This window comes from Echinops telfairi, unplaced genomic scaffold (genome assembly GCF_000313985.2).
Source record: "Echinops telfairi isolate 266 unplaced genomic scaffold, ASM31398v2 ScPeMD7_2;HRSCAF=8, whole genome shotgun sequence".
In the NCBI taxonomy this organism is placed as follows: Eukaryota; Metazoa; Chordata; class Mammalia; order Afrosoricida; family Tenrecidae; genus Echinops; species Echinops telfairi.
Genome location: NW_022103898.1, coordinates 31,127,355 through 31,139,809, shown reverse-complemented (window position 1 = coordinate 31,139,809; position 12,455 = coordinate 31,127,355). Strand labels below are relative to the sequence as shown.

Here is a 12,455-nt window from a genome sequence, read left to right as displayed (position 1 = left end):
TTTTTCAGCACTTTGAAGAGATCTTTTGCTGCAGGTTTTCTCAATACAGCATGTCAGATTGATTCATTGACTTGACTGTTGTTTCCATGGGTGTGCAATGTGGATCCAAATAAGATTAGGCAATGAAAGTTCAATATATAAAAACTGAAAACCTGCCAAAGATCAAGACAAAATAATCCTAAAATAAAAAGATAAGGGGACAATATTTATAATCTATGACAGTGTTAATGCTTTCATATTAAATCAAGGGCAAATTAGAAAAATAATCTTAATAGGTCAATAGAAAACAAGCAATGTAAATTAATGGGTAACTCACAAAGGAAGGAAGACAAATAGTTTCTAGTATTTTTCAACCATGAATCTTTAAAGCATGAAAAATGAAATAAAAATTCTCATAAATTAACAATTTTGAAAAAATGACACTAATCAGGGTCCTCGGCAGTTGCATATTACCTAAATTTCTAACATTAGGAAATTATTTAGATAAATTGATATAAACATGCATTCATATTTTATGCAGCTATTAAGATCATGTAGTAGAAAATATTAATGACACGGCTGTTGATTGTAATGAAGTATGATCTCAGGCTCTCTGTTGATACCCTGAATACACACAGGAAACAATTTAAAAGCTTTCTCCCCAAATGATAACTTGTATTTCTCAAGGTGGGGGGGGGTTATGGATTTTTTTTCCTTCTTTTTGTGATTGCTTTTTTCCTCACATACATGAAACTAGGATCCCTTGCCTTGCTACCTGTTTGTGTAAATAAGGTTTATTGGAATGTGGCCATACTTATTTGGTTATGAGTTGCTTATCGCTGTTTTGGTAGTACGGCTGCCTAAAATACTTATTACTTGACCTTTGAAGAAAACACTTGCCAGGCCCCGGTGTATGTGGTCAAGATGGCTACAACTCTTAGACATTTTATGTATAACAAGTTCCCCAGGCCTGTAAAATTCTCCCCCGATCTGTAGAGGGCATATATATATTTTTATTCTTAGAAACAACCCTCTCAGGTAATTGCCCTTATACAACAACAATGTGTGATAAGTACAGGGATGATAATAATAATGTACTCAGTACTGGAAAAAAAAATTCTGTAAGCTTCTTGACTGTATATTTTTTCCCTTAGAAATAGCTTGAATCTGGGATAAAGGGGTCATCTTTGTCTCAAAGAATGACGGTAGGTTTGAACCACCAACCTTATGCTTAGCAGCCCAATGCTCTGCCCACTGTACCACCGGGCTCCTATATAGATCTCAAGAATTTTTGCCATACAGGTTCAAAGAATTTAAAGCAATCTACAGAAGCTAGGTTTTGACTTAAGAGATGCATTTAAAGCCTTATGAAGTTCTATTTTATAAAATAAGTTCCTCTGTTATATTTAAACAAAATCTGGATATTTTAAGGACATTTTAAAATTTGCAGTAGCTAAGCATTTGGACTTTCTGAACTTATGATATCTATGATGCTATTTTTAAGCTCTATTTGCTTATTTAATCCAAATTTAAATCATATGAAAGAATCATAACTGTACAAACTCATAAAGTGCTGTAGAAATCTCTTTTAAATTGAAGCATTGTCTTAGGTTGAATAGATTGGTATATGACCCAAATTTAAATTCTAATTATAAGTAACTAAAGAACTATGTCTTTTATATAGTCAAGAGCCATGTAGTTTTTTTCAAGAGTCTATTCAAATGTGTATTTTATATTTTTTCATCAACAAAAAGGAAACTAAACCCATGTTTTCTCCTTAGACCTTGGTCAAATGAAATCAAGGAGCCAAATTTAATAGAGGTCCACTATCATTATGTTACCTTACTTATGTGGTGGTGGTTATTGTGTGCCATTGAGTCCATTCTGATTTGCAGTGACCCAGTAAATCAGAACAGAAGTACCCCCATAGCGTTTCCTAGTCTGAAATCTTTATGGGAACAGATTGTTAGATGTTTTGTCCTGTAGAGCAGCTAGTGGGCTCAAACCTCCAGCCTTTGACTTAGCATTACGCCTGCAGGGCCCCTCCCTATTAGATGCCTCCAAAGGAACAAATTCACTGCCATCAAGTTGTTTGTTGCCAATTCACTGTGACCCTATAGGACAGAATAGAGCTGTCCCTGTGGGTTTCTGAGACGGTAAATATTTTAATTAGCTTACTTAGCCATTAACATTAACAGTTTTATTGGCACTTCATCTGCATATCAGTTGTGCAATCATTACAACAATCAATCTTAGACTGTAAATCTTTGGAGGAGTAAAAAGTCTCATCTTTCTCCAGCAGAGGAGCTGGTGGCTTTGAACGATGAACCATGCCATTAGCAGCCTGATACATAACCCGCTATTCCATCAGACCTCCTAACTTAGATGCCTAGTAATGGATATTTATTTTTCTTCCTAGAAATTGTTTTGTGCTATTCTTAAACATTTTGTTGTTGGGGACTTGAGTATATTATTTTGAAACATCTTAGAAGTAAATAGGATATGTTGGTGTTGTTTTTTATCTAAGGGCTCAAATCCTTTTGGAGGGTGATTAAATTAGATAAAGTACAAAATCACCTTCAAAGATGACTTTTGTGTTCTGTGACAGTTTTAATCACAGACCTACCTATGTAAAGCTTGGGAACCCTCTGTGGGCGCTAGCTGTAAAGGCAATGTTTTAAACCCGCTAGCCACTCTGAAAGGAAGGCGAGGCTGTCTGGTCCTGTAAAGGTTTACAGGAAACCTTGTAGAGGATGGCTAGGAGACAGAATCTCCTTGATGGCAGTTGATTTGGGTTTTGAGATCTGGTACATAGCTACCTACTGCACCCTGATTGACTGACTGAAAAAACCCCAAACAACCCTGTTGCCCTTGTGTTGATTCCAACTCAAAGCAACTGTAGAAGAATTGAACTTCCCCTTGGAGTTTCCAAGGCTATAATCTGTTTGGAAGTAAACACGCCCATCTTTCTCCTGTGGAGTGCCTGGCCTTTCCATTAGCAGCTGGGCATTGTAACCACCGCACCACCAGAGCTCCTCTGTTGAATGCCACAGGACTGTAACTGAACTGTTTGCAATGTCTTTTATGAGATTCTCAGACATGCCGGTTCTACTTCACATTAATTTCTATATTTATTGCTGCTAATTTACAAGGAAAAAAATCATCTTTAATTTAAAAATATGTAATTCTCAGCACAGTCAGTGAAAATATTAGCACAAATATGAAAGCAACACTTGTAAAAGTAGTTAAATTCAAATGCTTGTAGTTTCGAATCTACTTTCTCAAGTCGGTTTTTTGTTTATTCTGGTCCAGCCAAAACTACAAAGTTGTTTTTCACTTTGGAACAGTGAAATGTCTGCACTGTCCCCAGGGAGGAATGTTTAGAGAAAGGTTAGCCTTGCCTTCAGGCTGACACTTTTGAAAGAGTGGATACAGTGCCCCCTTAGTCAAGAGAAAGACCAGTTCTCCTCTGCGGTTTAGTGAATGTTGTGTTGTGCGCCATCTGTTGTATTGCCAGCGCATCCGATGCAATCCCAGTATCCAAAATATACTTAGATAACGAAGGCAAAATACTGCTTATTGTCCTCCACTGCCCATTGCACTTGTTTGTGGTTAGGCCTTTTATTTACAATGGATATCTTACTCCAGTGGATTAATGTATGTTACTTTGATGTATTTTTCCTTAGAAAGGGAGATTGAGACAGCTTATCTGCTAAGATTATAGAACTAGGATGAATATTAATTTACAGTACTGGTATGTTTTAAGATCATTATACAGTGTACTAAAATGATTTTGTGGTAGTCATGATTGAAGCCTGCTGCTCTGTAAACCAGAATGTTCCTATCCCCATGTGAATATTGTGGTGGGTGGTTGACATTTATATACTTTTTATAGAACATCTTATGAATGCTTACAATTACATGAAGTTTTTTTCTTCTGTTTTTATAGTCTGTTCGGCACTTGAAGTACTCCTTATTTAAGAAATCACTACTGGGCAGTGTGTCGGATAATGGGGTGGTAACTCTTTGGGATGTGAATAGTCAGAGTGCATACCATAACTTTGAAAGTACACATAAAGCTCCAGCTTCAGGGATCTGTTTTTCTCCTGTCAATGAACTGCTGTTTGTAACCATAGGACTGGATAAGAGGATCATTCTGTATGACACCTCAAGTAAGAAGTAAGTGTATCATGCTTGTTTCTTATCTTAATAACAAATAACTCATTAGCAATAGATTTGTAAAGTGTATAGACCTCTGATTAATGTCCAGGAGAGCTAAAGTTTGCCTACATGATTTAATCCAATGAGATAGGATTGTCTGGTTTTCTTCTTGTATGTGTAGATGGGAGTTGGGGGTGAGGGTATACCTTAGATTATGTATGAATCATGACCAAGAAAAATAGCATGTTAGTGATGCTACATCTTTTATTTTAGCGGGCATAATTAATTAGCTTAGTGTGATTCTTTTAAAAGTATAACTTAATGGATGCATTTTAAAAGGAATATAATTTATTTGGTTTAAAATTAGTTCATTATCCTAGGGTAGGGTTTCTAAATGATTGACATTTGGACTTGATAATTCTTTATTGTTGGGGGCTGTGCTGGGCACTCATTGTAGGATGAATAGCAGTAGTATCTCTGGCCTTTACCCATTACATGCTAATTACAACCTACTGTCATCTAAACATTGGTGTGTGTGTGTGTGTGTGTTTGTAGATTTAGAGCTGTTGCTGTTGGGTGATACCCATGAGTTGATTATAACTCATAATGGTCTCATGTAACCGAGCCCTGGTGGCATAGTGCTTACTCATTGGGCTGGGATCTGCAGGGTCAGCAGTTCAAAACCACCAGCCTTTCTGAGGGAGAAGGACAAAACTTTTGACTCCTATAGAGTCACAGCCTTGGAAACTCACAGGCACAGTTTACCTTGTCCTCTGTGGTTGCTATGAGTCTATTTACTGATGGTAGGGACTCTGGTTTTTCTTTTGTTTTCATAGTCAAGTAGAACTGCCTCAGGGTTTTCTTTGCCGTAATCTCCTCAGAAGCAGATCGTCAGGCCTTTCTCAGTGGAGCAGCTCAGTGAGTTCTAACCACCAACCTTTTGGTTAGTAGCTGACTGTGTAACTGTTCTGCCACCAGGGCTCCTTGATTTAGAGCTAAAGGTACATAATCTTCTAAGCATCTGGACTCACTGGGCTGTCTTTTTACAATCGGGGTAGGTGTGTTTACTAAAACACAGCAACAAGAGTGCCGCAGTTGTACTCAGGATGCTTAACAATAGCTAGGTTCACATGGAAGAAAATGGGAATGTTACTACTAGGAAAGGTCCTACTGTGAGCTTTTCTTGTGTTGCTAGAATTGTTGCTATTGCATAGTTCAAGCTTTTTGTTTTTTTGTCTTTGAAATAAGTTCCTACGGACCCTAATAGTCAGGAAGCCATTCTTCCCTTCTATCAGACCACCAGCAAAGCTCTCAGCTTCACCAGATTAGTGTCTGTTCTCTATTAGCTTCTCCAGAGAATCAAGCTACATGGATTCTGTTCCTCTTACCTTTTTGGTCAAGCAATGCCCAGCTAAGAACCAAGTAGCAGCAGCTGCGCTCCTGTGAAAGGTCATGGGTCTCTGTAGGCCTCTTAGGCAGGTCAATAAATGCAGGAGATACTTAAAGCTTCCTCTGCCCTGAGAAGGGTTCATTGGTTTGTGGAGTAAAATGTAGAAATTGTCCCATTCACTGTCAAACTAACAATAATTGGAGAAATAGTGGCTGCTCTAGGAGGGAGTAGAACAACGAGATGGGGCATCTAGCAATGCTTTTGCATGCTGTTTTCGTAGGAACACCTCAAATTCAAAACGTAAACTTCTGGGTTGTGGGTGTTACTCGCCCGCTTCTAAGTAAGGTTGATCTTGGTAGTCGGTGATTTATGTGCCGTAGAAACATCTATACTGCGTGCACTCACATGTCTACATATGCTTGCTTGCTTCTCTTTTCCAAAGGCTCGTGAAAACTTTAGTGGCCGAGGCCCCTCTAATGGCGGTAGATTTCATGCCCGATGGAGCCACTTTGGCTATTGGATCTTCCCGTGGGAAAATCTCTCAATATGATCTAAGGATGCTGAAATCCCCAGTAAAAACCATCAGTGCTCACAAGACATCTGTGCAATGTATCACGTTTCAGTATTCCACGGTCCTTTCTAAGGTGAGAATGTTTTCCTGGCATTTTGATTTTATTAGACAAACATAGCCTTGGAACTTATGACTTGTCTGTTGTTCATGAAACAGATTTTAGTTTTGTTTCATTATTTATTTCGGTATTTTAAATAATTTTGCTCTGTAGTCATTAAATACTTAGTTTTCAAACTGTAGGGGTTTTTATTTATATATATTTTTCGATTATTTTGTACTCCTCATATTTCTCTCCTAAAATACTTTTAAAGATTTTTTTGGACAGTGTTTACAGGGCATCTCCCAGATTCAAAAGCTTCCCATTTGTAAGGTTAAAACTATATATATTTAATGTAATAGGGAATGGATAAAATATTAATGTATAGTATGGGACATTAGTAACCTGAGCTTTTAAATATTCCATTACATTTCAGTCAAGTTTAAATAAAGGTTCTTCACATAAGCCCCTGGCAGTGAACAAACGAACTGTCAACGTGAGCAACCCCAGTGGAGGCGTTCCGAATTCTGGAACTGTCAGGGAAGCCACGGCTCCTCCCATCGCCACCGGTCCACCGCAGCCCGTGACAGCACCCCCCATGACAACAGGCGTGGGGAAAGGTCAAGTTGCAGTTCAAGAGAAAACAGGTAAATGTTGTGTATCTCTAGGATCGTTTTTCCTTTCAAATATGTATAATTAGCACTTTCCTCAGGAACCTAGACCTCCCATTCACCTGGATATTTAAGGCCAATTATTAATAGATGGGGCTTTTACTCCCATAAATGGATGCAGTCTTGTAAACTCCCATGGCGGAATTCTACCCTGTCATGTCACTATTGACTTAATGGCAGTGAGTTTGTTGTTTTGGGTATTAAAAGATACCATAGACTGAGTTAAACTTTTAAATTTAGCTATGAAGCCAAAGTTTAATGAAAGGCACTTCACCTCCTCACTTTAGCTGAACTTCTATTGAGAAATAGTGATTTTTGTTAAAGCAAAAGAAATCAATCCTTATTAATACTACTCCAGGTTGGGATGATGTCCCAGTGAATCCTCAGATGAATCTGGGAGTATGATGATTTGTTGTAGTCATTCTGATTTAATCCCTGAGTTAAAAAAAGAAAGCTTTTCCTGGTTCCTTTTATTTCATATTTCAGAATAGAAAGTGCGCCAAGTGCATAACTAGTTTTAAGTGCCTAATTATGCCTGGGTGGGAGGAAGAGGAAGCTTTCTGCTCCCGTAATGATTTATAGCCTAAGAAACCCATGAGGGCAGATCTGTTCTGTCCAAAGGCTCGCTATGAACTGATCTTGACTCACTGGTAGTGAGTTTGTCTGTCTGTTCTAGAGCCCTGGTGGTTCTGTCGAGCTGCAACGTCAGTGGTTCAAACCCAACAGCAGCTCCAAGGGAGAAAGATGAGACTGTCTGCTCCCATAATGATGTCCAGCCTTGGACACCTATATAAGATCACCAGGAGTCAGAGTTAACATGATAATAATTTGAGTTAATAGTACCTGACATGTACATAAGCAGTATGCCATTAATTTGTTAAATAAAAATGCATATGTTTCCATATCTTAAAGATTTCTTCTATATTGCTAATCATGTTGATGAAGTAGTTAGGAAGAATTAATTTAGATTTTGTGAAGGTGAAATAGGATAAGTTCCCCCATACTTACTATCGAGAACATTCAATAAAATCTATGTTCTGTAAATTTCTTAAAACCTTTTTTTATTTTTGAAAGATAGGCTGTACTGTCAGCTTACATGGTATACCAATAAGTTTCCAAAATGCTCTGCTTGTTAGCTATGTTTGTGCCTGTCATTTTAAACTTTCCAGAAAAGTATTTGTCTTGAACAGAAATATTTTTTAGTGTTCTTCAGTATGAGTTTACTATTTCTAAGCAGAAGCACAGCTTTAATTTGTTGTTATTGGTAGTGTAAAAAAAAATTAAGATAAATATTTCCTATAATTTCCTCTGAATATTTGTATAATTCCTGAAGAGTCATTGTGTATTATATGGAAAAACAATTAGGTCCTTATTTAAGGACTCCTACTAGAAACAATTATGCCTTATTTTTCTACAAATAACTTGGCTTTTACAGGTTTGTTTTTTTGTTTTTGCCACCCATGCCAACCCTCGGCCCCAGTATTTTCATAAGCAGACAATGTTAATTGTCTTCTGTTGGTATTAAAAAAAGTAGCATCTCATGCTTATGAATATACCTGGAGGGGAGAGCATGATTGGCAAAAGAAAGTATAAGCCACGTTGAAAAATTGCCGTTCACAATTTTAGTAACTTTCACAAATCAAAATAAAGATGCTCTCATTTAACATAACCGCCCAGAAGTCTTACTGTAACTATTTTTTTTTTTTTTTAAATAAGGAGGTTCCTGTGTGACAGCATTAATTAGGAGCTCAGAAACTTGGGTTTGCAGGGTCACTGATTAGTGATAACTCTTAGGTGATTAGTAAATTTCTGGCAAAATGACAGTATAGTCTGCCCCTCAAAAGTTAGAAGTTTTTGTTTCCTGTCCCTATTTTGAAATAATTGTAAAGGTCCAGAAAAGTTGAGAGAATAATAGAAAGAATTCCTGAACTCCCAGAGAAAGCTTCAAGAGAATTTCTTTGTAATAGTTAACTCATGATATAAACACACTTTCATGATAGTGCTGCACAAATGATTCCGTTATATGTTAATTTCTACGAAGTATTAGTTCAAAAACACCAAGCCCATTGCCTTTGGGCTGATTCCTACTCTTAGTGATCTATATGGCAGGATAGAACTGCTGCCCCATAGGGTTGCCTAGGCAGTAAATGTTTGCAGAAATAGAATGCCACATCTCTTTCCCATGTAGCAGCTGGTGGGTTTGAACCACTGACCTTTCTACCAACCGTGGGCACTTAGCCAGTGCTCCACCAGGGCTCTCACAGATAGTAGCAGGAAAGTTCATTTCATTAGCCAGACTTGGACAGTTTTTAGACAAACTGTTCCTTGCTTTCTTTGCAGCCTTTTCAGTTTTCACTTGGAACTTAGGTGCCAAATAAAACATTTTTAAGACTTAACACATACTGCTAATCCCCAATGCCAAGCTTTCATAAAATCTTTGGAATCTCTAGAACCCAGTCTTTAATTAAAATGCATAAAATGCTACTGAGCTTGCAGAGTTCCTTTTACAGTGTTGCTGCCCTAAAGCCACACATCATACAAGGGGGTACCCCCCCAAAAAAAACACAAAAACCACACAGGTAAAAGCTTCGCTGGGTGGGGATTTCATCGTACACATTTTTCCTGCTAGATGAGCATCGAGCAACTTGCTGTAAGTCAGTGCACCCAGTGGCCTTGCCTGGGAATGTTATCTCTGGTCACAGTGAATTTTTTTTGTAAAAGCAGTTTTGTTCAAGCCTCTTTTTTTTTTTTTATGGCCAAGAGATGGCGTATGGCTGTGAAATTTGTTTCCTGCTTGGGAAAAATGCTGCAGAAACTGTTGGGCTTTTGAACACAGCTTACAAGGACAGCACTATGGGAAAAACTCAAGTGTGAGTGGTTTTCTCACTGCAATAAAGGTGAAATGTCAATTGATGACAAACCACATTCTAGATGAATGCCAACTTCCTAAACAGGTGAAAATGTCACCCTGTAGTGCATTTGGAGTTTGTTCCACCTATTTTGGGGTTCTGAAAAGATTGCATAACAGTGTGTGACAAAAAAGGCCTGCTTTGTGATGGACAGGGGACTGGTTTTCCCACTACGATAATGGTCACGCAGCCATCTCAATGCGCCGTTTTTTGGCAGAAAACAGTATGCCTCTTATTCCACACACCTTACTCACCTGACCTAGCTCTGTGTGACTTATTTTTGTTTCTGTGAATGAAGAGGGACATGAAAGGACAGCGATTTGATGACATAGAAGAGGTGAATTAAAAACCAAGGGAGGCGCTATCAGCCATCCAAGCAGATGAGTTTGAAAAATGTTTCCAAGACAGAGAACCCCCTGAGGAACAGTAATGGGAGCAGTGATACTATGGGGGTAGGGGTAGGTGGAAGAAAGGGACAACTGATTGCAATCATCTACATTTAACCTCCCTCCACGCTCCAGGGGGACGAACAACAGAAATGTGGGTAAAGGGAGACAGTAGACGGTGTAAGATATGAAAATAAAAATAATATATAATTTTTCAAGGGTTAATGAGTAGGGTGGGGGGAACTGGTACCAAGGACTCAAGTAGAAAGAAAATATTTTGAAAGTGATGATAGCAACATATGTACTTGATGTGCTTGATACAATTGATGTACGGATTGTTTTAAGAGCTATAAAAGCCCTGAATAAAATAATTTATATAAAAATAAAGATTACCGCCTGAGAAAAAAGAAAAACTGTTTTTAAGAATGGAATTGCAGATTACACTAATACATTAAGTGTAATGGAGAGTACTTTGAAGGTGGTAAGGTTGTTTTGTGAAAAAATTTAAAGACATAGCTTTGGGAGAGGGATTCCAGGATTTTGGGGGGTACTTGCTCGCACACTGTCAGAGAAAATCAACTACTGCCTGCCTCTATCTTGTCTGCTGTCCTGTTCTCTCTGAGCTTGGTATTCCAGTTTTCTTTCTCTTAGTAAACTACAGGAAGGTCTGTCGAGCTATATGAGATTGATAATGCTGAGGGCAATGTTAGGCTTCCACCGTTCGTGAAGGACCAAGACTGAACAAAAGTCAGGGAAGAGAGCTAGTGTATATTGATTCGTTCTGTGATTGGTATTGTGCTAGATGTCATATATGTAGATAATCATTTGTAGGGTGAGCCACTCAGTAACGTAAATAAGGTGCACTGTGTGTACTTTAAGGGAATAGTATACATGTACAATTTAGAAAACTTTCTTTTAAATGGCTATAATACCATGTGGCTGTGTGAACAAATCATCTGAGGAACTCTTTGTTCCCTGGCGTACCCCTGAGTGGTACAAGCACTGCATGTGTTCCAAGGGGTTGACAGTTGGAGCCCACCAAGTGATGGCTCGGAAAGAGCCTGGAACCTGCTTCTCGAGATGACTGGCCGTTGACAACCTGCGGAGCATGGTTCTCTCTATTTGGACAAGCCTGCCCTGCCACGAGCAGAAACGGACTCAGTGGTAACTGGCGATCACTACGTGAGAAGGCTTGTTAATTGAGATGTTGTTAGATTCTGCTTTCATAAATTGAATGTTACTGACCATACAGGCAAATCTTACATTTATTTTTTTAGAACCTAGCTTCTGATGGTAATAGTTACTCAGCTGTAATAACACTCTTTTTTCACCCTCTACCCTCCCGATTTGTAAGGCTTGCCTCGGAGCATAAGCACTGATACTGTATCCAAGGAAATAGACAGTGGGAAAAGTCAAGATTTCTCCAGCTTTGATGATACGAGGAAAAGTAGTTTAGGCGACATGTTCTCACCTGTTAGAGAAGGTAAGTGTGTTCAGGTTGGAGACTTATGTTCTATTCCTGATAGTTATCCGTTTCTTTATTCTCTAAACTATGTGGGTAAGAGCCGCACTTTAACATAATTTATGACAGTTTCTTTGTTTTCTCAGTCCCTGGAGTGATACCTTCCTTTCCCCTGAGTAAAGTTATGTCATTAAGATGTGTCAAATGTTATTCCAAAATATACTGGTAATTTTCACACAGGAGCTGTGCAAATAGCTGTCAAGTTAGCATTTTGATTTCCACAGGTTTTTAAAAGAAGTTTTTCCTCCTTAGGTAATTTGTTACTTGTATTTAATTCTAAATAAATCTCAAAATCTTGGCTGTTTTGATATGCAAATAGCAGTCTTCTTATTTTTGATCTCCAGTAATTTATCAATGTATCTTGATTGCATGTTTAATCAATTTCAGACTGAAGATGTTGGTAAAATTCTTCAATTTTGGCATCACTAGCTTTTGTGGTTGGTGCAAAAATCTTGCCTGAGTTTTCTTGTATGGATAGATATTTTCCTATCACAGACAGCATTGTTCTTCAAGAAAGCATGTGAAATGTTTCAACCACCAATGCAATGCCATTTCTTTTGAATCTGTCATTTCTGACTTAGGGAACCACATGACTAATTCAAAATGGCCAATACCAGACCTTTTGGCTAATGCCTACGATATATATCATTATGCGTTCCATTGCATTTTTTACTTCTAATTTTCCTCGAGCCATAAATCTTACATTCCAAGTTCCAGTTGTTATGAGATGGTTGTATCTCTTTTGTCTCCTTTTGAGTTGTACTCCTCCAGCAAATGAAGGTCCCAAAGGCTTTACTCCATCCAAGTCATTATGGTCAGCTCTATGTTG

The 12,455-nt window shown here is 38.1% G+C and overlaps 1 protein-coding gene across 1 annotated transcript in view; it reads left to right on the top strand.

Moving 5' to 3' along the window:
* Nucleotides 1-12,455, top strand: part of NEDD1 (NEDD1 gamma-tubulin ring complex targeting factor) — a 52,747-nt gene that overhangs the window by 31,510 nt on the left and 8,782 nt on the right. Inside the window, exons 2-5 of the mRNA XM_004700754.4 lie at nt 3,929-4,158; nt 5,973-6,174; nt 6,575-6,785; nt 11,459-11,587. Coding sequence (XP_004700811.2) covers nt 3,929-4,158; nt 5,973-6,174; nt 6,575-6,785; nt 11,459-11,587 — 772 coding nt within the window. The remainder of the gene's footprint in view (nt 1-3,928; nt 4,159-5,972; nt 6,175-6,574; nt 6,786-11,458; nt 11,588-12,455) is intronic.